The sequence below is a fragment of the Aphelocoma coerulescens genome, chromosome 3 (assembly GCF_041296385.1).
Source record: "Aphelocoma coerulescens isolate FSJ_1873_10779 chromosome 3, UR_Acoe_1.0, whole genome shotgun sequence".
Lineage (NCBI taxonomy): Eukaryota > Metazoa > Chordata > Aves > Passeriformes > Corvidae > Aphelocoma > Aphelocoma coerulescens.
In genome coordinates this window covers 28,630,132-28,656,068 of record NC_091016.1, presented here as the reverse complement: position 1 = coordinate 28,656,068, position 25,937 = coordinate 28,630,132, and the positions used below count along the sequence as shown (strand labels likewise).

The window sequence follows — 25,937 nt, the reverse complement described above, 5'->3', positions numbered from 1 at the left end:
GTGTGGATGCTGCTGCAATCTGCAAGTTTTTCTTGGCTGGGGATGGCCCAGCCTCATGAGCAATAAGCACATTGCACAGTACACACTAACAAACAGCGAGATGTTCCATCTCGCCCCTGAAAGCCAAGAAATTCAAACTCAGTTTGCAAATGAACCCAAGCATCCATCACTGTTGAGCTGTCTTACAAAATTCAAAGGCTATATAAAGAAAAACTACCAGACATTTCTTGATGCAATACCAATTCGCCCCAAGTTAAAAATAAGAAGTTTGGCTGTTGTGACATTTCAGTAGAAGCCTGATTAGACATGTCTTGCACAACACTGCCAATTCCTATGAAAAGTTAACTGAAGGACAAAAGGCTACTGGAATGGGGGAAAATGAAGTGTTTTATATATTCCTGCCAATGGGAAGAACAGCTAGTTGCAGGTATCAGAGGCTGCAGACGTTTTAATAACCATTTGAAAAACTGCTGAACATTCCAGTATTGAGTTTAGCTCATCACAGAACTTGCATTTAAAGGGAGGTTGTCTGACACCTTCCAGTGCTGCTTGGCCAAAAGTAGCCAGCAGAGATTTTTAAATTCCTAGTTTATATGCTGCACTTGGAATCATGATTGCTTTTTCTTTACACAATCCATTTGGCCAGCATCTCCAGATGCATTTTCTTTTTCCACCCAGTTGCAGTTGAAACAAGGGCCATGAAACAAAGACCAACTTGCTCTAACTCAGGGCATCCATTCCCACTTACTTTAAATCCTGTGCAGGCCAACTGTCCCTCAGTCTCTACATAGAAACATGCACTGTAGTGGGAATGTATTAATTTATTTATTAAGTCTTAAATCGCAGTGCTTGCCCTTCTTATTTCTTATGGCATTTGTCCTACCTCAGACATTTTTGACAGGACTTCTTCAAAGAAGTCAAAAAACTATTCCTAGCTGTTTTCTGTACTTGCCTATCATTTGCAGAGAAGAGCAGAGAATCTTCCTATTAACAGAGGAAATGGCCAAATACTGTAATAGTTGCCATGCCAAATCTTGCAGGGCTCACCTTAGCCTAGCAACACCCAGGATCTCTGTGAAGAAAACTGTAGCGGGGATTTTTAACTCGCACCAAGCATGGGCACTCAAAATAGCAAGTGGCTGTGTGAGAAGCCGTCTCAGCCACACGTTCCACAGCTCTGCAGCTCCAGTCCCTCTCACATCCTGTCCTCTCTTACACGAGAAGCTTTGTAGCCCTGAGATTAATAACAGTTGTGAGTTCAAAGGCAGTAAATGGAACTACTTCGGTTACTCAAACCAGAATTTAACACAGATGTCTTCTGAAGTACGCTTACTGCTCAGCCACCATCTATTCCAGGATTAGGACTGACACTAGTATCTGAAGCTTTGATCTTCCTTAATTGATTTAATTTACTTCATATAAAAACACACATTTATATATACAAGGACAGGAAAAATATTTACATATGATTACATATACAAAGTCTCAGTACAGATGCTCACTTTTACAAAATAAATGATGCTAAAATCTGTTTTCTTGAGAATTTTCAGTCTCTTAGACATTAGGTTGGACCTGTCTTCTTAGCACCAAGTATGTCATTAATAAGGCTTCTAAAACCTCCCTCCATTTACTGTGTTAAGAACTACGTTACAGACTAGACATGAGTATTTACTGCAGGCACATGCAAGCACAAGCTACCAAAAGTTATAAATGGTTAAGGCACAATGCTCAGTATAGTACTATTGTGCAATCCTCTAGGTACTAGTGAGTAAAGAAAACAAAAAGTAAGCTAGCTCAAGTGAATACCATTTACTGGTAGCCTGTATTGATCTTTAAAGTTTAGTCAACACAAATGCAAACACAACTCAAGTCAAGATCCTGTCATGTGTAGAAATATTGTCCAGGAAAACCCCAGGCTGCATAATTGGATTACATGAAACGAAATATCGGACTCTAAGGTGTTGATGGTTCAATTCCTATTCAGAAGAGCACACTGCAAGTAAATACATACAATTACTAAAAATCCAAGTTTCAACAAACATGGCTATAAATAAGCCTAGATGACCTACATTCAGGAAAGGTAGAACAGCAGGGACCAATGTCACATCTGCACATGGACTTTCTTAAAACTCCAACATTGCATCAAATCTGCTGATTTCAATATGCTGCAGTGTCAATTAATTCATTAAAATAAAAGCCACCTGCCTCAGTAATTAAGGAAGGTGAGGTGCATTAGGAGAACTAGACATTCTCCAACCTCTTTAGAGACATGGTGAATGTAAATGAGCAGTTAGTGGTTTCCCAAAAGACTGCCCACATACGTAAAGCGTGCACACCAACTCTGAGAAGCACAAGGACTCGAGCTAAAAACTGCAATTTAAGAGCAGGAAATGAGTTAAATGGCAAATACACTTGCTGGATATTGGATGCTACTGGTATGTGTAGGCTTTCATATACCATCAGTGTGACAGTAAAAATAGAAGTATTTTAAAGGATCAAAGAATAATTAAGGAAGCTCCCATGCATAGCACTGAGGGGAGATGAGTTTTAAGAAAAAAAGATGGAACACATGGGACAAAAGTACAACTGAGATTCCAATGTGAAAACACAAAAGGAGAAATTCATGGGCTGAGAGTGATCTTCCTCCGCCGCAGTGGGTAGCGCCTTCTCTCTGGGGAATCTGCAGCTTTTCTTCTTTTTAGCAAAACATAAGGATTTTTACTGGAAACAGTTTCTGTTGGTGTGACTTCTCCTGGTGGTACTAAATTTCGGACATTGTTTTCCTTCTTTGCCTTGCAATCAGAAAAGACTTCTTGCTGCAGCTTGCAGAGTTCCAAGGTTGGTTGCCAAGTTAATGCAAGGGAAAAACCTTCTGCTTTTTCTATGAGAGCTGGAATAGACTGCAAAAACAAACCCAGGTATCTCAAGTTACATGGGAAAAGCAATGGTTACAAGGCATGCAATATGCTAATTAGATTCTGACAGGCACAAAAGCTTCAGTGTCTGCAGAGATGATGCTCAGGATGGTGGGTGAGGGTTGGGAATGCAGAACTGCCACCCCAATAGTGAGGGGTCTGCACTCAGAAGCCATGCAAAGAGTATGCCAAGTTGAAGTGTTCCCTCATGACATCTCTAAGCTGAGGAAGTATCACAGGAACACCACAGCTGAAGCCTAAGCAGATACTGAAGTAATAAATGTCATACTCCAGATGAAGTCGTACAGGTCTTCAAAAGATTTTCTATTTTTCAGATGCTGCAGGTTCCAAAATCTCAGTAAAAGTATTTCCTACAGCCACAGGGTAATCTTCCTTACTACCATGTGAGGGGGAATGCTTTACAAACACAATGCTGTACCTGCTTCAAAAGTATACACAGAGGCTTTTTTTCTACCAAACTATAAGGAAGATGAGTTAGAACTCTTGTTTTGTGACATATTACCAGATCAAGAAGATAAAAACATATTCTCTTGGAGCACATAGAGGTCTCACCTGTATTGCTTTGCTGATCTGTTTGGATGCCACTTCTGTTGCCTCCTTCAGATCTGTGATGTAAGCATCTACAGACAAACACAGAGCCGAAATCAACTTCTGAAAGATAACTCCCCCACTACTCACTATCAGAAATCAGAGAGAAAACCAGTGAAGTCCCTGTATAAAACCCAAACCTGCAGCACATCCCTTTCACTGTAACACTGATGATGACAGCTGGCATGGTTTATCTTACTAGTATTATTCTTTATCACTCAAATTGCAGTAGAGGGTAGCAGTCTCAATTATAGAAAGCCCCAAAGTTCTTACCTAGAAAACACAAAGCCTGTATTTGACATAAAAGAACAGTTATAAAGAAATGATTACACAAAAATATTTGTTTTCAAAACTTTTAAGCTCATATTACATTTGATAAAAACCACAGAGAATACACACCACTGTAGAGAACATGAGATGAAGAAAACCCATTTTAAGGAGGGCAAATAAATCATCCTATGTCTCCAACAAGTTGGCTTTTACAGTAAAGGCTACTATTTTTTTCTTCTGGCTTAACTCACCAAGCATTAACACCAAAAAGAGCCAAGCATAAGTAACATGAACTGCATTAATTCTGCTGTGCTAATAAGGAAAGAAAAAACCCCAGCTTTCAGGAACACTGAAGCAGGCAGCAGGTGCAGAACACCAGGGGGAATACAGCATACATTTGATGGTAGCAGCAATATGGCAAGATCATCAATACTTTAATTCTGTATTTAAGAGTTAAACTCTAGGCTATTATGAAACTGTTTTACATGTTCCCCATCCACAAAACTTAAAATGAGCAGACTAGCATGGTTTTGGGAATTAAGGAGCCTCACCTCCACTAATATTAGTTTTCTGTAGGGTTTTACCAGAGCCTGCAGTGCACACATCCCTAAATCCTGTCAGGGTTAAATACAGCATTCTGTTTTAAGCCAATCTTATTAGTGCTGCTGTAGGTAACCAAAGCCAGTCACTGCCTTCTAGCACAGGGCTACAGTGATTGCCTGCTGAAATGTGGTAGCCACCAAAAGATGGTGTTTGTTAAACTGTCCATGTGTCCAGTGTGCTGGTCAGACCTGGTTTAGGAACACATGATCCTTATGTGAACATGGACCCTAAAATGCACCATCATTCAGTTTGAAGAATTAACAGTCCAGCAGCAGCCTCTTTAAACACATCACAGAGCCCTACGGATGGGCATTCTCTAAAAGAAGGGTATGTCCATAATGAAGCATTTCTACAGTAGAGTATTGGGATGAGAAGATTGGTGACCTTAGGAAATAGCAAGGAAATAGTAGACATAATTATTTAGATTATTATACAGACAGACTGACACACAGTTAAATGAAATTTGCCTGCAGGAGTTCAGCTTAACATAGATGGCATTATATTCTTCAGTGTTCAAGGCTTTCCAAAACATAGGGAAATGAAACAAGGAAATGAAAGGCATTGAGTAATCTAAACATTTTTGGTTTCTAGCCACTGTACTTGCTAAACTGGGATACATAAACTTCCCAAAGACTACATAATACTAAAATTCTGCACAAACTCCATGGTATTTTTGCCACAACTTTGCTGTTACCAAACCCAAAAACATAATACTATAGTGCAAGCTGCTACTAACTTGTGAGCAGCTGACTGACATCAGAAAAGCCCAGATTTGGACACTAGAAACCAAAAGGAACCCAGATATGAAGTGTCACTCTGTACTGCTCCTACTCCTGCCTTGCTGCACCCAGTCTGGCACTGCTGGAAGCAATGCCTCCCGTTTATAAAGAGGAAATGATCCTTAGAATGAAGTCAGACCTGCAGGGTGAGAACTGGAAGATTCAGCTCAGCTCCTCAAACTCTGAGCACCACTGCTTGTTACACCACCTTTATATCCTGTGCAGTAATTCATAGTGAGGGTTCTCACTTTTCAAATTAGAACTGCATGCTAAAGTTTGTCATTTTTCAATACTTAACAACAGGCAACACAAAACTTCCCATTTCTTAAGGCCAGCCTCAATCACCTACAGCAAAATCCACCACCTTGTTCCAAGGAGTCTTTCCAAAGGCATCTTTCGAAAGCATGCAGTAAACCTACAGTGTTGTTTACAGCTCTGTTCCTTCATCAACCCTTACAAGTGGCATGGGCAGGACAAAATCTGTGTCCTACTTGGCAGGCTAGGAGAGTCAACACTGCCATCACTGAGTCCTACTCAACAGCTTTCAATTCCCTGAAGGAACTGACTGCAAAGGAAGGGAGGTTGAAGCATTTCTAGTACTCATGTAAAAGGAACACAAGAACAGACAAAGTTCCATCCAGTTCCCCATCTGGCTTCCACCAGTGATGAAGGAAAGAAGGAAGCCTCCTGGGGGTAGCTGTATGACAATTTCTCTCCAATACACACACAGAGTGGCCAGCTTCTGCCTTTAAGTACAGTCCCTAACTGCAGGCAGCACTCAGAACAAGAGAAACGGACACAGCAAAACTCAGGCAGCAACACATTCACTTATGACAAACTTCTAGCTTTCTAGTTTATTATTTAAAGAGCCAGTAATTTTAAACAAGCTTAAAGAAAGAAAATTTCTTAAACATTTTCAGCTAGCCAGTAAGTGAGGCAGTGTTTCCTCAGTACAGCTGCCCTCCCCACAAAATCTTTACCTTGACAAGGCTGAGGTCTTATCTCTGCTGGTTTTACCACAGGCTGGTAGAGCTTCTGCATATTCAAAAGAAAAGAAAGAAAGAAAGAAAGAAAAATTGTGAAATATCCTCTTGGTTTAATAAATATCTAATATACATATAGCAGCCAGAACAATGGAGATGGTGGTGAAATTATTTAGATCAAGAGTGTATTAGAGATACAGTTTATAGATACTTAGTTACTGAAAACAGTATTCTGGTTAACACAATTACATTCTCTGTAAACACATCTCCAGAATCTGCTTTAGTTGGCAGAATTCTAATTATTAAAGCATGAGAACTGACATCCAGGCATTTTGGAAGAAGCATTGCCACCTGCTGCACGACTGAGGAAAAAGAGCTGCTCTAGCTCCTCAGGAGCCATTCACAGAACCAGCATGCTTTCACAGAGCCACGAACTCCAACAAAGGGAGTTTAAGACAAAAAGCTAAGCAAAAGAAAAGTACTTAAACAACTACACTCTAGCCCTGCAATTACTTATGCAGAAGTAAGAACACTGCTTCACAAACTGTGAATCTTGTGACCTGACATCAGTTAACTGAGACATGAAGTAAACTAATAGTAAATGGATACAACCCATACTCTGCTCTATTGAAGGCAGAATTAGAAGCAACTAACAGGGAAGAAGGAAACAAGGCAAGGCCATGGGAACACAAGTTATATCATCTGCAGGTTAGTGTTCTCCACTTCAGGAGCTGTCCCCCAACCTTCCTCAAGCAAAAACAAGTAGGGGAAAGCTAATTATTCCTCACTGTAGTTTTGTCAGAGAATTTTTTCACAGTTCACAGAACTTCTTAGCAAGTTTGCGGTAACAGCTCCAAGCAGAAGAACAAACATTGCTTGCATTAGCCTCAAACTCTACAGAACATATTGACTGAAAACCCACAGGATGATCTATCTCTTGCTTTGGCAATTACAGGGAGATCACCACAATAAATAAGTGGTGCTTTCCAGATAAATCACATCTTCATGGCTGCTCTTTATGCCTCAGAATGCATCACAGGATTAGCTATGGCTGTGAAAGAACACAAGAAATCTTCAACCAAAAGCAGAGAAACCACTGGTATCTTTGCAGAAGTAGCTGAGAGATGAAAAAAAGAGACCATTTACAGAGATAAAATAAGCTTTCTATATTTCTTTCATATATTTCTACATATTCTTACAGGGATAAACTAAACTTTTGCAGACAATTTTAATTAAAATAATCATCTAGTTGTGGTGGGGTAAACTTTGAAGAATCAGCAAGAGAAAAAAGGTAGCATGAGAGGTATTCTAAATAACTAATCCAAGTGGGACTTGGGTAGCAGAAAGATTAAAAGGTCTTGTTAAACCTTGGTGTTATGCAATAGCGTATTTTATTTTAGTTGATTCTGTTTGTTTGTTTTATGTACTTGATACATTGACAAAACAGAGAGGCAAAAAGGCAACATATGTTAGAGAATACCTCAGATGTAAAACAAATGTGTACCCAAGTACTTTTCCTTACTGTAAATCATCCCTGCCTGGCTAACCTAGAGAGTTAACATTTGTCAATTTTAGTCCTCAGAAATGCAATGCAGGCTCTTACACAACTGTCTAAAAAATCACTGTCTTCTTCAGTATAGAACAGCTGAAGTTGGAAAGGACCTTTAAACACCCTCCTGAAAGTTGGGCCAGCTAGGTTGCTCAGAGCCTCATCCAGTAAACTTCTCAGTATTTCCATGAATCTCTCCAGTGATGAAGACTCCAGTTTCACTGGGTAATTTATGCCAGTGTTTGACTCTGCCTCAGCCTCTTGTTTTTTGCCAAGGGAATCCTAATTAACCAGGAGATAAGCAAAAGGGAGGCCTAACATAACTTCAGGGAAGATCTCTGGCAACCAAGGACATGACTGGGTTGTTTAATGCCAGTAACTAGTTTACACTGTGTGTCAAAAATCCCACAGAATTTACTGCACTGATTCACTAATCCACACTGCCTTTTTCATGCTTTACTGAAAGGCATTACTTGACACAGTTACTAGCTCCAACAAACTGCATAGGAAGCCACTGACATTTCTTTTAAGTCATACACTACATGATACTATCTATCTGTATGTAGTGTAGCATTTAGTACCTCAACCAGCCCTTGGGCAAGGACTTCAGGAACTCAGATGTGACAAGATAAATAGGTGCCTACTGGTTTGTAAATCATGAGTCACCAGGTTGAAGCAATCTGCTCAAGTTTCTTTGTGCCACAGACCTAATTCAGACATAGACACAATGCTTTGTAGCAGCCCTTAGCTTACTGCACAACCAGTTAACGAAAAAAAGCTATTTAATTTTACTATAAAGAATCAAAAGCAACCATGGGAAGGAGCTTAAAGGTCAGCACTGTATGATTAATTTCTTCAAGTTATACATGGTCAGCAGCAGCAACGTGCAAAGGTTTTCTGAAAGTCTTAGGTTACTCACCAACATCTCTTGCTCTGCTTTCATGGTTTGGATAGCATGCACTAGGATCTTTTTAGGCCACTGTTTACGCCTAGTTGCTGTCTCTACTATTAATTCATCAAATTGATCCTCCAGAATTTTAATGTTGGAACCTGAAAGTGACAAACACACAAAGTTACTGTGGAATTCTCAGACCTTTTTTTTTTTTGAGACAAACTTACCAGGAAAAAGCAGCTTTAGATTTCAAATAAAAACATCATGCATGATTATCAACATAAAGATAGATGTATGTCTTGAATCTCCTTGCTAAGGCTGTATAGAGACTGGAGCATAACTTGATGTTGGCCAGTTATTTCGAAGTAAATGATCTGGTGGGGACGGAGGCAGAGAACCATCCTCCAAGGGGAAAAAAAATACGTATTTCCCTATGAACTCTGAATCTGTGAAGAAAGTTTTACGAAGCAATGGCTGTCTTTTGAGGTAATGTATTTTTCAACAGAAGCAAAGCAATGCAAGAAATAGCAAGAAAAATGGTTTATCTGTGTGACTTACAAGCATTAAACAAACTCCAACTGTACAAACAGTAATTGGAAGCCTAACTGATTTTACCTCACACAGAGCACAAATAAGCAGTTTAACACTTAAATTCACTGTTCCCACTAGTGTGTTGAGTACAACTTGCAAGCCATGCAATGTTTCCAATCTAGCAATAAAGAAAATGGATTTTGAGCACCCTCTCTGGGTCACTCCATGCAGAATCAAGTGATTGCAAAACTCAAAAAGGCACAGCCAAGGTTTTGAAAGTTTGTGGGTTTGGTTGTTTGTTTTAAGATCACCATGACATCATTTAAGTACAGACAGGAAAGACTTAAGCCACTGGTCAACATAAACATGGAAGGCACAAAATGCCAGATCTCTTGGTGACTCAAACTGGATCAGAGATAGGCACAAGTAAATCTGTATCAAATTAAAAAGCACAATACAGTCCTTATACCTGCTTTATGCCAGCTGTGGGCAGATGACAGTGTCTCAGTTTTCCATTTTGCATCATGAGCAGTGCATTTTTGACCTTGTAGTCAAAGTAGCTGTAGAACTACAACTTCTAGAACTACAACTGCAGAAACTTCACAGAATCAGAGAATAGTCTGGGTTGGAAGGGGCCTTTAAAGGTGATCTCATCCAAGCCCCCTGCAATGAGCCCCCTGCAATCTTCAACTAGATCATACTGCTCAGAGCCCACATTTGCTCAGAGCTTCCTGACCAAAAAGCAGTTCAGTGTTTTCAGTTCAACAGCTCCACAGTTAGCTCAATGTACCTGTACTTTCAGCTTTGTGTAACTGTAAAAAGCATCAAGCTGCAGACAAAGAGCACCTAATGCCAACGCACGTGAGCAAATGAACTGCACTGAAACTTTCTTTGGACACCAGATGACCAAGAATCGCCACTACTATTATTCAAAAGGCAGTAATTATAAATACATTGTTTCTATTACATATATCTATACAGCAATAATTTTCAACACTTTGTATATTAAATAGCAGCAACACACAGTCTCCTAGGGTCTTTTGATAGAAGAGATCTTGGTCGCTGCCCCCAACACTCACGCTGGAAGCGCCCTCCAGAGCCTCCTGCTCACAGCAGGGTCAACGCCCATTTCAAAACAGGTTGCTCAGAACACTTTGGTCCAGTTTATTTTTGGAAGCCTCCAGTGCTGGAGACAGCCTCTCTGGGCAGTCTTTTCCAATGCGCTCTTATCCTAACAATGAGTTTTCACTTCCTTACATCCAGTCAGAACCTCCCCTTTCAATCGGCCCCATTTTACCGCTGGGCAAAAACAAACCGAACCAAAACAAACCCACCCAGCAGGAAACGAATGGAAACCGCCGCCTACCGCTCTGCAGCCGGGAGTCATCGGCGGCCTCCTCCCAGGGCTGCCCGTTAATGGTAACGTTCTCCCGCACCGCTGTCTCGAAGTTCTGCAGGACACGGGACAGGCTGACAATCCATTCATCCAAGAATCCACCCATCCCTCCCGCGGGAAGAGCCCCTCCCGCCTCACCGCCCTGCCCGGGGGCCACCCCGGGGCCAGCCGCCCCCTGACCCGGGTGCCAGGCGCTGCCAGCGGGGCCCACCGGGCCCTGTGCCGGCCCAGGACGTTCCCGCTCCCCGCTCACCCAGAGCGCGTCTGCCTCGGCGGCGGCCCCGCCGGGCTGTCCGTGCGCCAGGGCCCGCACGAAGGGCGCGCACAGCTCCAGCACCGCGCCCAGCCCGCGCCGCGAGCAGCAGCGCACCCGTGGGTCCCGCCGCGCCGCGCCCTCCTCCTCCTGCTCCTGCCCCGGCCCCGGCCCCGGCGGTGGCGCCGCCGCCATTTCCCGCCTGGGACGCGGGGAAAATGCCGGCCCGGAAGCGGAACCCGCGGCCGCCCGGTGCCTTCCCGCCCGGCGCGGCATGGCGGGGCCGGTGGACTGCCACTGCCACCTGGCCGCGCCCTGCTTCCAGCCGGTGAGGCGCGGCGGGCGGGAGGGAGGGAGGTCCTGGTCGCGGCCCCGGTGCTGAGGCGGTGCGTGTCTCTTGCAGGACGTGGCGGCCGTGGTGCGGGCGGCGGAGCAGGTGAGGCGGGGCTGGCCTGAGGGGAGCCTCTCGCTGCGCCCCCGCGGCCCCGCCGGTCTCAGCGGGCCGGGGGTCTCTGTGTGCCGCAGGCGGCCGTGTCGGCGCTGGTGGTGGTGTCGGAGCAGGCGGGCGAGTTCCGGAGCGTCGTGGAGCTGTCGGAGAGGTGCGAGGCCGGCGGGCATCCCGGCGCCCACCCGTGTCCCGGGAGCGGGGTCCGCGCCTTGGGGATTGACGGGGGATGCGCTGCCCTCCTCAGTCAGGCCGGCCCTTCTTGTCTTTAAACCTGGGCTCTCTGTGGGCTCTTGGTGTTAAACTTGGGTTCTCTTGTGGTCTTTCACATTCTCACTATCTATTCTGTGCCTAGATTCCCAGGGTTTGTCTTGCCATGCCTGGGAGTTCACCCCGTTCAAGAGGTTTCTCCAGAGGAGCAGCGCAGTGTTACTTTGAAGGTAAAGCACGGCCTCTAAAATACTGCTGGGACTTTTCAGGACAGACAACAGGATGCTCCTGATTCCCGAAAGATAGGCTGGAAATAAATCCCCATAGACCGATGGCTATAGAGCAGGTATTTGTTTATTGCAGTGCTGGTGGTGAGGGAGATTTTTCCTCCTAACTCACCCACCCTTGTCAAGTGCTGTGGTATATTTATACAGTAAATTTCATGTAATGTTGCTATGTCATTACAGCATCATCACGTATGCAGCGGAACTAATTTACATAGCATGATCTCATGGTTATTAGATAATTCTTTGCACTGCATATGCACTTCCCCCGTTTGGGGGTCTTTGATGAAGGCTTCTAAAGTCTTCCTCGCACTTCAACTTTTCAACTTTGTCTTTGGGGCATGCACAGTTATGATGCTCTTCAGTCTATCTGGTGTTAACCGGCCTAAATTCTTTGTTTGGTGGCTAATTGGCTTCGGCTTGCCAATTTCTCATTAGTACTACACTTACCTATTTCTAAAACTGTACACCTGGTAAGTTTTGGTTTTTTTCTTCTTTCTCTTTTTCTCTATTCTGCATATAAGCAACTAGTTAACTATATACTAGCCATTACATTGTATAAAAAGTATTCATATCAGATTATATGGGTATCAAAATTTGTGATTCAGGTTATATAAGCATCAGGTTATAGGCATAGAAGTTATGATTCAGGCTACATAAGTAAAAGCTATGATACAGGCTATATAAGTATAGATGGCTGTGCTTCAGGTTATATTGATAAAAGGTCATGATTTGGGTTATATTGATATTAAGTTTACATAGATATCTTATAAGCCAAGGTCTATAAGCACTTTGTTACTTTGACCTAAGTTATACAGACATCACTCTGGTCTGCCTGATTTACCTTCAGGTCTGCCCAGTGGCTTCTCTGTGCTCTGTAATGCAGGAGACCCAGTGGACCAAATCCCAGGCTCTCTCAGCACATCCATTTGTCCATGTTAATCCTTAAAGCAGAATTGTTCACTGGAGTCATCTGGCTGTATTACTGCAGTGAATTGGTTTTAAAAATCCCAAGTGTGCTTTGCTTACAGCAAAGAGCATATGCAGATGTCCCTTTGTTAACATGGGAACTGGAAGGCAACTGTTTGTGGCCTTATCCTGAAAATCTCAGGGAGCCGTCTGCAGCTATTTAATGTTACCAAGCTATTTATGGGCCTTGTTTTCTGCTGCTACTGTGAAAAGTTAGCTTATAAGTAGCAGTATTTAGAATAGGGGATATATATACATCTAAATGTAATGAGATAGATATAGATATATAATGAAAGAGTTATTAAATAAAGAAGGTAACTCCTTCAGGTTTCTAAAATCTGACTGCACAGTTCACAGTAATGGCAAGTTCTAAAGCACAGAATTTCAGAACAGTGAAGGAAACTCCAATTTAATCATAATGCTGGGTTCATAACCCTTTCCTCTTGTAAGGGCAGTAAGAGTTGCATCTTTCATTCTTGCAGGATCTGGATGCTGCGCTGCCTCTTATAGAACTTTACAAAGACAAATTGGTGGGGATCGGAGAAGTGAGTAGGACTCCATACCTTGTTTAAATCTCTCCAGCAGCAGCTGTCACTGGAATTACAAAAACTGAGTCAATGCTTGTTTTTCTGTATGTGATAAGAATTGCTATCAGCCTGAATAAGCACTGAGTCTGATTGGTAGTTCTCTTAATGTGCTTTCCCTTACAGATTTGCCTGATTCCCTCTTTTCCTTCATTATCATTATTAGAAAATAGATGGAATTTATGCTGGTAGAGTCATAGGAAGATTACATACTTATGCTATCTCATGTTATACCCAACGGCAGATCCTTCTTGCCTTCTTCTCTGACAAAGTTAGGCTAAGCTGTGATTTCAGTACACCACACTGACTTGTACAGTTTTTTTTTAATCCTTCATCTATCTGTATCCATCTGTTGTCTCCTGTCTTACATTTGTTTATAAATGAATTGAGGCTTTAGGATGGAGTCTGCCTTTGTTTGTGTGTTGGTACCACAGGGACTTATGTCTGGTTCTGCACTAGCTGCAGTAAAAGCAGGTTTTGGCAGAGCTTTGTAGCTAAATTTGCCACGTTGTACTGTATATGAAGGACTTCTCTTTGTGTAACTGTGAATGAGATTGCTTTGACAAACTTTAAATTTTGCCTGAACGTGTTTAGATCAAAAAAGTATAGAATTAATGGGAGATTTTTGCTAGAGATTGGACTAAAGCTATGGGTTCAGATCAGAAATTTTGCTTATACTGGAGATCCATATTTGAGACTTAATCTGACATAATAGTCAATAGAATATAACCCCACAGAAAACCAGTTACAGCCTAAAATGTTAAATATCCCTGCTAGTAGCTGTCTGCCCACAAATGCTTTCATAGTTTAAAAGCTTATGGTTGAGAATGGATTCTGTTTTTGAGTTAAGCTGCAGCTGAGCTCATTTTAATTGGTGTATACATTTTGAAATGCTTTGCAGTTTTGAAGGAACTTATGCCTTTATATGTCTATTTATGGTTTTGTTAAGTGTTAGGTCTGCAAAACGTTTTCCCTTCTCTTCTTGCACTGTAGGTTGGACTAGATTTCACTCCCAGATTTGCCAGCACCGATGAACAGAAGGAAGGACAAAGACAGGTTTTGATCAAGCAGATTGAGCTGGCAAGAAGACTGGATTTGCCTTTGTAGGTTTTGTTTATACTAGAAGGAGAATTTGCCAGATCTCAGTAACATGTGGAAATACTTCCCAGGATTTATGGTTACTAAGTGCCCACAGAACTTTTCTTAGGTGGATTAAACTGGCATTAGTGTCCTGTCAGTCTCCAGTTTGTGATTTAATTATAGAATTTTCCTTATGTTTGCAGTTCTGTACAGTCATTGTATGTGCCCTGTTCTTGCTGTGTTGTTCCTATATCTTCACTGTAGCTGAAATTTTTCATATGTAAATCTCAGGGGGGTTTTTTCTTGATAAAAAGTGTAATACAGATTAATTATTTTCATCCCAAGATACTGTTAGTTTGTGTTTGCAAAAAAAGTATTTGGCTAAATTTCCTAATGCCAGGGTCTCTCCTTGCTGTGCAGAAATGTTCATTCCCGCTCAGCTGGAAGACCAACCATTAATCTCTTGAAGGAACAAGGTATGCTTTTAATTCATTTCCTCTGCTGTGGCTTTTGCCAGCAGGATTTCTCCAGTTGTGCCATGTCCTCTCGTCAGTTTGTGTATGTTAAATTTGGGAGCAATAGTGCAGAGATTCTGTGCTCATTCTGTGCGGGACCGAGGTCTCATTGGAAGCTGACACAGCCCTACTGTTCCTTGCTAATGATTTGCTTTGCTTCGTTTCTCCAAGGTGCTACCAAGGTGTTGCTCCATGCCTTTGATGGGAAGCCATCTGTAGCCATGGAAGGGGTGAAAGCTGGGTACTACTTCTCCATTCCTCCTTCCATTATAAGGAGTGAGCAGGTAACGTTTTGTCCTGGTTTTGGCTGGGCTCTGCTCCTTCTCCGTACATTGCACATTTTTACTTTGGCTGAATTTCTGCCTGGGGCTTTTGCCTCAGCTGGACTTCGGAGGGGGAATTCTGGCTAAACCAGCTCAGCTATTCCTGAGAAACAAGGGGGGTTTTTCTCATTTGAATTGTGGTTTCTGGTGAACTCTTCTTTGGAAGCTTCTGTCACTGTATTGTTTTACAGTAGGGACATGACATGTAGAGAGGGGAGTAGTTTCTCTGATAGGACTGGTTTCTGTGATAAGCTCAGGAAATGCAAGAGAGGAAAAGGCTTGATTCAAGTGGAGGATGTATGAGGGATGGATATAAATGGGGATGAGATTAGGAATTCAGGAAAGCACACTGGGGTTGAGAGATAAAAGCAGAGATAAGGAAAAGATACAAATATTATATGCACAAAACCCAGCAAATTAGAATTGCATTGGCAACTAAACATGGGGTGTTTTGTGCAATGTAACTGTAGGATTTAATAAATAACAATGAATTCAGTGTTGAGATAATAGTACTTCAGATATTTAGAAAACAGGAGAACCCTAATTTGAAGGGGCTTCTTGAGCAGCTCCCGGTGGTTTTGCTTCCATTCCGAAATTGTTGATACAATGTAGACAGTCGCACCAAAGTGTTTTGACCTTGCCTTTAAATGCAGGGGATATCCTCCCTTCATGTTTTTTTCCCACAGGTTTAAGTGCATAAAGCATTTAATGGCTGTATTATTTTCTTCAAGAAGCAGAAGCTCGTGAAACAGCTGCCTCTGGAAAATATGTGCCTGGAAACTGACTCTCCTGCTCTGGGGCCTGAAAAACAGGTAAATGATGGGAGGGAGGGACTTCTGTGCATTTGTATCCAAACCCACACCTTGTGGAGGTCAGCTGCTGGCACAGGAGAGTGAAGTAGTGTAAGCATGGATACAAGAGAGGAAAGAGGCTACAGAGGAAACATAATCCAAGAGGAATGCATGCCTGTCATTTTTCTGCCACACATGCCACAATGTGACTGAAGTTGTGTCAGGAAGTACTGAAACACTTATGATCTCTAGGGATCTGTAACTTGGTTGGTTTGTTTGTTTTTCAGGTGAGAAATGAACCCAAAAATATTTACATTGCTGCTGAATACATTGCCAAAATTAAAGGAATTCCAGTTGGAGAAGTTATAGAAGTGACTACACAGAATGCACTAAAAGTATTCCCCAAACTTCAGCATTTTCTTCAGATATAGATTCAGAAACTGAAATATATGATGTTGCAAAAAGTATTACTTGTGGTGTAATTAATAAAAGCAACGTGGAGTTTTGCTTTTGGAAGCAAGCAGTGTTATATAGCTGGATAGGATGAAAATAGGGAATTTTTCAAAGGCCTTTGGTGTGCACAATCTCTTGAATGTGATAAAGACACATTGTTCATTTGCATCATGTCTCTGAACAAAAACTTTGTAAAGAAGAGCACCATAAAATTGTCAGTTTAGTTTCTCAGACTGCTTGCCAGCTGCTCCTAGTCTGGGAGATGGCTACTGTGCATTGCTTGATGTCCACTTCATTCCTTATTTCTGGTGACTGGAAGCCACAAGCTGTGGACCCAGTCATGATAAGAAAGCTCCTGTTACAGCTTGCAGACTGCACATCCCTTTCTGAGCCATTGGAAGAACCCAGCTGGATGGACATTCTCTGTTGTGCTGACTGGACTCTGAGTGGTGTAGATACAGTTGGAAATACAAATACAATACAGTTGGAAGGAAAGAAATTAGCAGCCCTTCTACTCCTCTCCTTTTCCCTTTTATAAAGTAACAGTTGCTAAGACCTTGGATATTTTGAGAAGGATTTTCTTGGATTTTTAAAATATTTTATTTTTTGAATTGTGTTCAAAGGAAAAAACCTGGGTTTGGTCTTAGTTCAAGGACTCGCTCTTCTGACTGCTCAGTATGAGAAGATAAAGGATGTGAAAGGGAGACAAGCTCAGTTTTGTCCTATCTTGGAGGTGGTCTCTGCATTCTGCTGTTAGTCACTGTCCTGAAAACTGAATCTTGTGCTCCCTTACAGCACCTGTGTGGATGTGGGCTTGTGAAATACTGATCAAAACTTGGTTGTAAACCAGGAATTGAATGAGGAGGGTTTTACATGACACCCAGCTGTTCTGAGGGCCACTAAGGAAGTGGAGGTTTTCTCTCTTTATGGGCAGTTTTACGAAGTCAGTGAGGAAAATACACAGGTGTTAACTTAGTCCATGACCACCTCAGGGAGGGCAAGGTGCTTGCAATGTAAGTGATGCCCCATCTTAAAGTTTTGTTTTCCTCCACGTTGTCTTCCTCAGTTTCTTAAAGCCACATTGTCAGGAGGTTTTTTTGTTGTCTTGTCAGAGCTCTGTTCTGCCTTTTGACTAGAGATAGCTTATTCAGTTTAAACATGTGTTCCTAAACAGTTTTTGGCATGGAGCAAACAACCAAACTTGCATGGTTTGTCTCTATTACAACGTGTATTTAGAGCAGCAATCACCTGATGTTTGCTGAGAGGGATCCAGAGGAGTTAGAGCCCTTCCTTATCCTGGATCTCTACAGGCACCGTTTCCACTAAATTGGGCAAAGGACAGGATTTGCCTCCAGATGGTGCTAGCGAACAGGTGTGTAGTAGTCGTCAGACTATTGGTGTGATTCACTTAATGATTATTAATCATATCATTGGAGATGCTGAACACGTGCTATGAGCCTTGCATGTGCTTCCTGCTGCCTGTGTGTTGGGAAGGCTCCCAGGATTGCTCGGGAATGCCATTGTGTACGGATATGCTCCAGGTAAGAAGTCAGGCAGCATCCAAGTGTTTGCAGAGTTTTGACCTAATTATTTTTCCCTGTGGAATTCTTAACATGGGATGAAAACACCGGTTTTGCAAGAAGGGAGGCTATTCAGCAGTCTCCTCAAAATCCCTGTCTCTGCAGGGGGGTGGCATTGCTGTGGTTCAGCTTTAGCCTTGCGGTAGGATGATTCCTGAGCATTTGAATCCCTTTTGCTGCTGCAGAAGCCTGTAGACACACATCCTGCAACTCCCCCGTGGGCAGGCACTGTTGAGGGTGGGCAGCCCCTGGTGGGCTGTGGGGGCTCTAGGACAGCCCGTGTCCCAGTTCCCTGCAGCAGCAGGCCTGGAGCTGCTTGTGGTGCTGCAGCAGTGTGGTTGAGGCTGGCGAAGAAGCACGGAGTTGCTTCCCCCTGGGCCAGGGAGAGCTGACATTGGAGCAGCCATGGGCAGGGCGAGTCTGGCAGGGAGCCCATGGCAAAACAAACCAGCTTTTGTCCTCTCCTTAGACCTGCGGCGCCGGAGCTAAGTCATGGAGTAGGTGACCTGGAGTTCCAGAAAAGGAAAATGCAGTGTCATTCCCACCCTGCCTTGGCATCCCTGATACATTACAAGGGTCAGAAGCAGCACCCTTTTCCCAGAGCTGCTGCTTTGGCTGTGCGAGCCGTGCCCCAGTCCCTGCAGTCAGTGCTGGGGGCGGGCAGCAGGCACTGGAAATAAAGTTGTTGCTCTGCACAAGAAACCCAGCTTTTTAAGGTGCTCACTCAGGACTGGTGATAGTGTTGTGCAGTGAGGAGGAAGTCTGGTTTCTGAACAGGAAAACTACGCTGATCCTCAGCAGTCATTCTGTAACTTTACCTCAAAAGGGGAATTTAACAGAGAGCTTGGATTTCTGCCTGCATTGCCAGGCTAACACCTGGCCTGGAGGGGCTGGGGAAGGCAGGATGGCTTTGGGGGAGCTGTGTGGCTGCACACTGTGAAGCTCTCCATCCCCACAAAGGCTGGCCTTAGCAACATCAGTGTGTGTGCTGAACCCTGTTGCAGCCTCTCAGGTGTCTGGATAAACCATGCCTTCCCCTAGGCAGCACAGGACACTGAAGTGGCCAAGGATGTACTGCAGGAAGGACACAGTGCAAATTTAGCTTTTGGGAAAGTTAGTGGCATCCCAAGTTTTCTTTTCAGCCACGCCATCAATTTTGGGGGGTCACATAGAGCCCAGGTGACCTCCATCTCAGAGAGAGGAATGGCACAGATTGTCTGCAGCAGTGTGGAAAGAGGTAGGTCCCAAGCTCCATCTGATACCTTCAGCCGTCAGCTTTCCTTGGGATGCTACAAACAGCAGATCTGGTTGCACTTTGCAGGACTCCCCATGTCGCTTTACCTAGCAGGATGTACATGAAGGGACAAAAAAGCCAAGAAGGGGCTCAATCTATGCTCACTTAAACAGTCTTGGGGGGGCTGCAGCTGGATCGCCCTCCCAAGGTCTTTCTTCTGAAATTTGTTTTTAGCCATAAATTAACAGGGCCTGAATCTCCTGAACTCTGGGACAAAGTGCTCTGAGTTTTTCCAGACTCTGACATGGGAGCAAGTGAGGAGATGGTGATGAGGCCAAGGGGGTGAAATGCTGTTTATTCCTGATGTTTATCATGATAAGAGTTTAGGCAAATTGACTAAAGGCTTTTACTGGAGGTGCTTCCAACAGACTCCTATGCAATGCATAGATAGGCTCTCTAGAGGCCAAAGCAAATAAATAATTGCCTGGAAATGCAACTTTCATCACTTATGAAGTTCTGCTTTTGTTTGTTTTTTCATTAAGGCAGACTGGGGTTCGATCTTCTGTTCCCATTATGGAGCAGGAAAGTGGATTTGAGAAAGTCACTGGCTTAGCATAAAGCTTTATTGTTCTCCTCCTTGCTTTCTATATGCAGTACAAAGATACCACTGAGATCAAAGAAAGGATATGAATTGCCATAGCACCCAGTTGTCTCAACATTTTCCTCTTCAGCAGGTGGTTATCCATCTGTTCATTTTCCCTACTGGGGCTGGCTTTTTTATCAGTGTGAATCTCTTGGGGCATGGACATAACCCTCAGTGCACTGCCTTGATGGCCCCACCATGCAGTGAGGGCCAAGTGCCTCCTCCACCGGCTGGAGAGTTTTTATGGCCCTTTGAGCTACTGTGAATGACAAAACAATGAGAAACCCTAGCGAGGATCATGGTCCTGATGAACCCTGGGGCAGGAGCTGATACCCATGTCCCCAAATGCTTGGTGCCGTGCTCGGAGAGATGCTGCCTGGCTGAAGCACAGGACATCAGAGCCACTACCTCTGCTGATGAGAACGGGGGTGTGGTTGCCCTGAGGAAGCAGAAAGGATGAGGCACTGGAGCACTTCTGAGGCATGGCACTGAGGACAAAGAGTCTGGAGAAGCGTATCTGATGTCCTACCAAAGTGGCAGGATCAAAAGATACGGATTTTGTCTGCAGCGTCTGGGTGAGATAATACGGCTTGTAGCCTGCCTCCGAGGGCAGGCGCGGCGACTGGGACTGCGCTCAGATGAGCCCAGCCTGCCACGGCAGAGCAGAGCAGCCGCTGTGTTGTGGCTGAGCAGACCTTCAGCTGCCCACTACAAGGGCGAGTACCGCTGCCTGAATGAGCACGAAGCAGCACCGACATGTGGGGAAGCAGGACCACATTCCCCTGTTTTGGAAGTGCAGGGGATGAGCCATGGAAAAGTGACGGTGTTGACAGTGTGACCGAGCCCCTGATAGCCCAGATATCACCGGCCAGGCGGGCTGGGCGAGCACACAGGCTGTGCCTGGCTGCCTGTTAAAGCCTGCCTGCAGTGCAGGGAGAGCTGTATGTGCTCCCCACCCTGCTCAGTCCGTCTCGACCGAGCCCGTCGTGCTGAGGAGCAGCAGAGCCCTCCCCGTGGCCGCTGTCCTCTCCATCTGCTACGAGGTCCCCGTGGCTGCCTGCACTTCCTGCACCTGGGCCACCCTGGCTGCCAGGGAATAGCAGCTGACGTGTTCCTGCCTCCTCAGCCCCCCAAAGGTATCCTGGCTCCATCCCTGTGTGTGGTGGGGTTCATCCCATTCGGAGCAGAGCAGATGGGCAGTGCATTGCCACAGTCCAGGTGAAGTGCCCACATGTATTTTGTACTTCTGTGACAGAGTGTGGACACTGGGTTTAACTTGTGTAGTGTTCCCACATGGACTTTGCATTCACTCTTTTGGCTGTGCCAGGGCTCTGTGCTTTGTCACCAAAGAGTGCAAATGGATGCTGGTTCCTTGTCGGTGCCCAATCACACCATACAGTACATGATTCCACTTTAATAAAAGTTGTTCCACAAGCAGCACAACCAATAATGCTTTTTTGCCCCAAGGATTTAAGATCTCACCACAGCAATCCCAATCTCCTACCCACATCCTGTGATGCTCCCAGTACAGCCCAGCACTCCTAGTGCTGCATTTCCAGCTCCTTGTGGGTCTCCCTGATCTCTGTCATGGTACCACCAGCTCCCCCATGTACCTTTTCCTCTGCCCATCACAGTACCTTGGCTTTCTTCTGTGTCCCTGTGACCTCCCTGTAATTCCCCATCTCTCTTCCACTGTGCCTTCCCGAGCCTGTTGGATCGTCATTTAGGCAAGATTAGTCTGGGTAGACCATGTTTGGATAGCTGCTGGCATCAGACTCAGCAGCTGGGTGTGTGACTCCTCTTGGGGGCCTTGAGAGGGAATGGAGACGGTGTCATCTACATGTCCACAACTCCCACAGACTCCCACAAACCTTTTAAGGACTTTGTATCTCCTAGAGCTCTGTCCCTCTGCCAAATTTTGTTGACCATTTTCAAAACCTCTGAGTTGTGGATGTGGACTAAGGGTTGGCATGACCATGTTAAGTGAATTCTGTGGAAATGCGTGTACATTGAATGCTGCATCTCCTGGGTGGAGTTGGACCTGTTGCTTGGAGCCTCCCAGGTCTGCTCAGCCTATGACCACTGGTGAACCTGTGAAATGGGCCTGGGGTTATCTAGCAGGAAAGTCTGTCTTTGTGAAGTGCACTGCCTGGAGAGGGCAGCTTTGAAGTGCTGATTGGCACTGGCTTTATTGTTATAAACATATAGAGAGAGCATTTTTGTGCTCAGATCATTTCTGGACACACAACAAAGGGTGAGGAAACAAACAAATGGAGTGCTTTGGGAACAAGTTAAGTGGAGCACCACATGGGGAGTTTCAATCACAACATCACCAGATAACTTCCCATTTCTCTAGGGGTCATTATTCCTGCCTGGAAAAGTGAGGGTGGAAACTCAACTCTGTACTACACAGGACCTCTGTGCTGAGTCGAAGCAATGGTGAGTACACGTGCAGCGGGCTAATGTGGTGTGTAATGTGCACAAGCAGATGTCAGCACTGTCCAAAATAATCCCTCCTGTGCTCCTGGTGAGTGCAGCACATCCATTGACAATCCACATGTGTGACGTTTATTCACAGATGGTGTTTCTTGACCAGCATGTGGAGGCTGCTGTCATTGTTCCAAAATAGGCTCTTTCACTTTCTTTCCTTTCACCCAGTGTGCAAGAGGCCAATCCACACACAGAATCATGGTATTTGATTTATTTACAGTTCTGTGCAGAAAGCAGATCCCAAACATGGCCCTGTACCAGCCACTTTGAAGAAAGTTAACTCTACCCCAGCCCAAACCAGCACAGTAGCTCAAAGTGATGAAGGGCTTGGCTGAAAAGGCAGTGATTTGTGAGACTGGTCTGGAAGGTTGGTTCAACAAGACCTGTTCCCTGGCACTGACAACTGCCTTTCCTCTGGAAAGGACACCCCTCAGGACCAGGCTGCCAGAGACCTATTGAAAGGTTGCTCAGAGGTTTCCCAGCACTTAACAAGATGAGGCTCAGTTCAGCCAAATGATGAAGAATGGGGCCTTTCTTCCTCTGCTCACTAGCAGAGTTACCTGGAGTAACATCCCTCCAACCCTCTTTGAGTCCATCTTTTAATTTTGTTCTCAAAGGGCTGAGTAATTAGGTTATTTAGAAGCTGTCAGCAACACAGGAGGCTGGTGGCCTCTGTCCTGGACTGTCATTTTCATGGTCTGCTTTTCAAGTTGTACAGTAATGCAGTTTTGTATTGTGGCTTTGTTTGCCATGGCTCAGCTGGTTTATTACAGGCCATGGAATCTGTCCTGCTCTTCAAGAAACACAAAGATAAGCTGGTGGCCATTGGTGAGGTAGTCTGCTCTGGTTTCTGCAGAACCAGAATGTGCTTGGTTTGGCTATGTGGAAACTGTCTGAAGCTAACTGTTGTAGTTTAGTTTCACTGTAACCTCTGACTGCTTACATTCCTCTGCACGGATAGATATGAAATGAGTTGAGATTAAACCCCAAAACTTCATTTTCCTGGCTAAAGATCCATGCAAGGGTAAAATGAAAATTGTGAAATCCCACAATGGAAGCACATTGATAGATGTCTGAAATGCTGCTTTCCTGCAATGAAGACGTTGTAGGGAAGCTAGTGAAGCTACTTTAATCTGTGCCAGAAGTGTTCTTGCAGCTGTTATCACATTTTCTTGATTTTTATTATTCATCTGTTACTATATTTGCCAGTTTGTTGTCTCTTGAAGGGTGCTGTCTTCTGCTCTTTCTTCATTGATAAAAGCTTCTGCCACTCTCCTGAGAAAATTAAGCTAGTGAAGGCATTAGATCCCCAGAGTTTGGAGTTCATCACATTTCATGAAGTCTTAGATGACTTTTTGTGTGGATTGGGCTGGACTTCACTCCATGGATTGTGTCCATACCTCAGCAATGTGAGGAGCAGCAGAGAGCCCTTCTGTAGCAGCAGGCACAGCAAAACAACTGGACTTGCCTGTATGAGTCAGAAACTTTCACACAGTGTCTCCTTCATACATGGAACTTTAACTAGGCTCAACACCTGTTTCCTGCATCACAGCTCCACAGGCATCCCCTAAAGAACACTAGTGATTGTTTTGAAGTTTTTCTAAGTGTTCAATGGTGTAAGATGAAAAGATAACCATACTTGTGAGCACTTACATGCAGGAGCGTGGTGTCTTTGTCAAAAGTGAACTAGAAAACTGTTCCTTTCCAGCTGTGCCTCTGATGAGGATGTGGGAGACTTCCTAGCCTTTTCCTCAAGATTCTCCTGAAGGAGACTTCTTTTTATGGTTCTTCATCTCAGAGCCTCAGGGCTGCTAGTTAGTACAGACCCAGTAACATAAGGAATCCCAAAGTACGCCTGAACAAGTGTGGCAGATGGAAAATGAGTGAAACAGAGACCAAGGAAAGCACTGTAACTTTGTGGGAGGAATAGTGAAGGTTGTGGAGCAAAACAGTCACTGCCACAGCATTACCCAGTACAGTGGGATTTTTTTGAATTAGGGGAGGAAGTATGATTTCATGAGGTACTTTTTCTCCCTGTGGACTATTTTAAGCAGATATGTATATTCCAAATTTTACTCATCTAATAGGGAAAAACACATCATTCCCACTCATTAAAAAACACTCATTAAAATAAAACATGACTGAAGACCATAGGACAGAAAAAAGTGCCATGGACCTGGAAGAGACACAGCTGAGCAATTGCAACAAAGACTTTTCCTTTGCAAGTCCCACTGTGGACCAGGAAGGTGCCAATTGAAAGCTGTGCCCATTACCAGTCCTTTGGAGACTGGTAAGTTGATTTGGTGGTCCTTGCCTACCTACCAGTGGGCTGAGGGAATCTCAGCAGCCATTCCACCCTATGGAGGGCAGGGCTAACAAATCCAAGCTCTGCATTTTTCAGTGGCTGAGTCCTGCTCAAAATCTTGGAGCATTCTCATCCTCCTGTAAGAAAATTTGTTCACAGGGTTTGGTTGCTCAATTCTGCAGCCTGATCCCAGCTCCCTGGCTTTTGTATGCACACTGCAGATGTTCAGGACATACTGCTCCATAACTTTGCTGGGACACAGTCTGTCATCCTGGGAAAGGTACAAGCTGGTTATTATTTTTCTTTTCCTCTGGAGGTTATTTTTTCCCCCTCTTGCCACTACAAGGCTTGATCAAGTTAGTCCTTGCAGAGTTTCTGGAAGTCATTTCAGCAGGGTTATAACTGGATTGCATGAGTCTTGGCCTTTTGCCCTCTCTTCCAACTATCATTTTCCAGTATCTGAATCAATGTAGAAAGAAAAGTTATACTAGCAGGGATGAGGAATTGGTTGTGGCTGCCATGAAACATATCAATGCCCATGTTTTCCTTTGGAGTGATAATGAGACACTGGGATTTTTTTGATTTTGGGAAAAAAAACCCATGAGGCAGAGAAGTCACATAGCAGTTTGAAGCTAAGCCTCCTACAGGCTGTTGTTTTGAAACTAAACTGCCCATTTTGAAACTTGAGACACATTTATTTTTTAGTATTCCCCAGATAAAAACAGATATTTCCACTCTTCTGAAGGGAAAGCTCAGTATGACATTCTCAGTGAATGGTTTGGTGTTTGTAAATAAAATTTCCCGAACATGTAAGTGTCTTCATTTCCTCAAAAAATGCAACCTCTCCCAAGCCAACCCCTTGTTAGGGAGCAGGGGGAGCTCCACCTTCACCACCATCCATCCCAACATCACCCAGCTCTGTTCTTGTCCCAGGCTCTGGCTGCTATCACCTCCCTCTGGTCTGAGGAAAGGGAACAAGGCCTTTTGCTTCCAGCACTGACATTTATCCTGGCAGTAGCTGAGATGAGAGGAGAGTCACAAGACTACCAAATCTGCCTATGTAGAAGGAGACAACACTGAGCTTTCCCTATCCCTTCACTTAGGCTGGGAGGAGAGATGCAGGGGTGTTCCTGAGCACGGTGCTCTGAACCTGCCAGCCAGCTCATGGCTGTGATGGTCTTTCCCCAGCGTGTGAAACTGCCCCGTGTCTTTCAGCAGCTTTGTGAGTCTGCATTCTGGCATCACCTTTGT

At 44.2% G+C, this 25,937-nt stretch overlaps 2 protein-coding genes across 3 annotated transcripts; one reads left to right on the top strand and one right to left on the bottom strand.

Annotated features, from left to right (window-relative positions):
- Nucleotides 1–1,961: 1,961 nt before the first annotated feature.
- NSL1 (NSL1 component of MIS12 kinetochore complex) lies at nt 1,962–11,056 on the bottom strand. The gene is made up of 6 exons (XM_069009570.1): nt 10,781–11,056; nt 10,498–10,582; nt 8,628–8,758; nt 6,157–6,211; nt 3,489–3,556; nt 1,962–2,900 (listed from the first exon to the last, which is right to left on the bottom strand). Exons 1-6 carry the CDS (start codon nt 11,054–11,056, stop codon nt 2,622–2,624), a joined length of 894 nt encoding a protein of 297 aa, XP_068865671.1. The 3' UTR covers nt 1,962–2,621.
- Nucleotides 11,036–17,520, top strand: TATDN3 (TatD DNase domain containing 3). 2 transcript variants are annotated; one of them, XM_069009572.1, is made up of 10 exons: nt 11,036–11,108; nt 11,184–11,216; nt 11,306–11,379; nt 11,581–11,665; nt 13,171–13,233; nt 14,266–14,375; nt 14,773–14,828; nt 15,039–15,151; nt 15,925–16,002; nt 16,269–17,520. In XM_069009572.1, the coding sequence occupies exons 1-10, from the start codon at nt 11,055–11,057 to the stop codon at nt 16,410–16,412; spliced, it is 810 nt and encodes a 269-aa protein (XP_068865673.1). In that variant the 5' UTR covers nt 11,036–11,054; the 3' UTR covers nt 16,413–17,520. The 2 variants fall into 2 exon arrangements, with proteins under 2 accessions (XP_068865673.1, XP_068865672.1); XM_069009571.1 differs by having other exon boundaries at nt 15,922–16,002; nt 16,269–17,518.
- The last annotated feature ends 8,417 nt before the right edge of the window (nt 17,521–25,937 follow it).

Excerpts from the sequence above, each read along its gene's own strand:
- TATDN3 (XM_069009571.1), top strand. The coding sequence starts at position 11,055 with ATGGCGGGGCCGGTGGACTGCCACTGCCACCTGGCCGCGCCCTGCTTC. Across the intron at positions 11,217-11,305 it reads TGGTGCGGGCGGCGGAGCAG|GCGGCCGTGTCGGCGCTGGT; the intron begins GTGAGGCGGGGC and ends TGTGTGCCGCAG. Across the intron at positions 16,003-16,268 it reads CTCTGGGGCCTGAAAAACAG|GTGAGAAATGAACCCAAAAA; the intron begins GTAAATGATGGG and ends TTTGTTTTTCAG.
- NSL1 (XM_069009570.1), bottom strand. The coding sequence starts at position 11,056 with ATGCCGCGCCGGGCGGGAAGGCACCGGGCGGCCGCGGGTTCCGCTTCC. Across the intron at positions 8,759-10,497 it reads TGACTCCCGGCTGCAGAGCG|GTTCCAACATTAAAATTCTG; the intron begins GTAGGCGGCGGT and ends TGTCACTTTCAG. Across the intron at positions 2,901-3,488 it reads AGATCAGCAAAGCAATACAG|TCTATTCCAGCTCTCATAGA; the intron begins GTGAGACCTCTA and ends TTGTTTTTGCAG.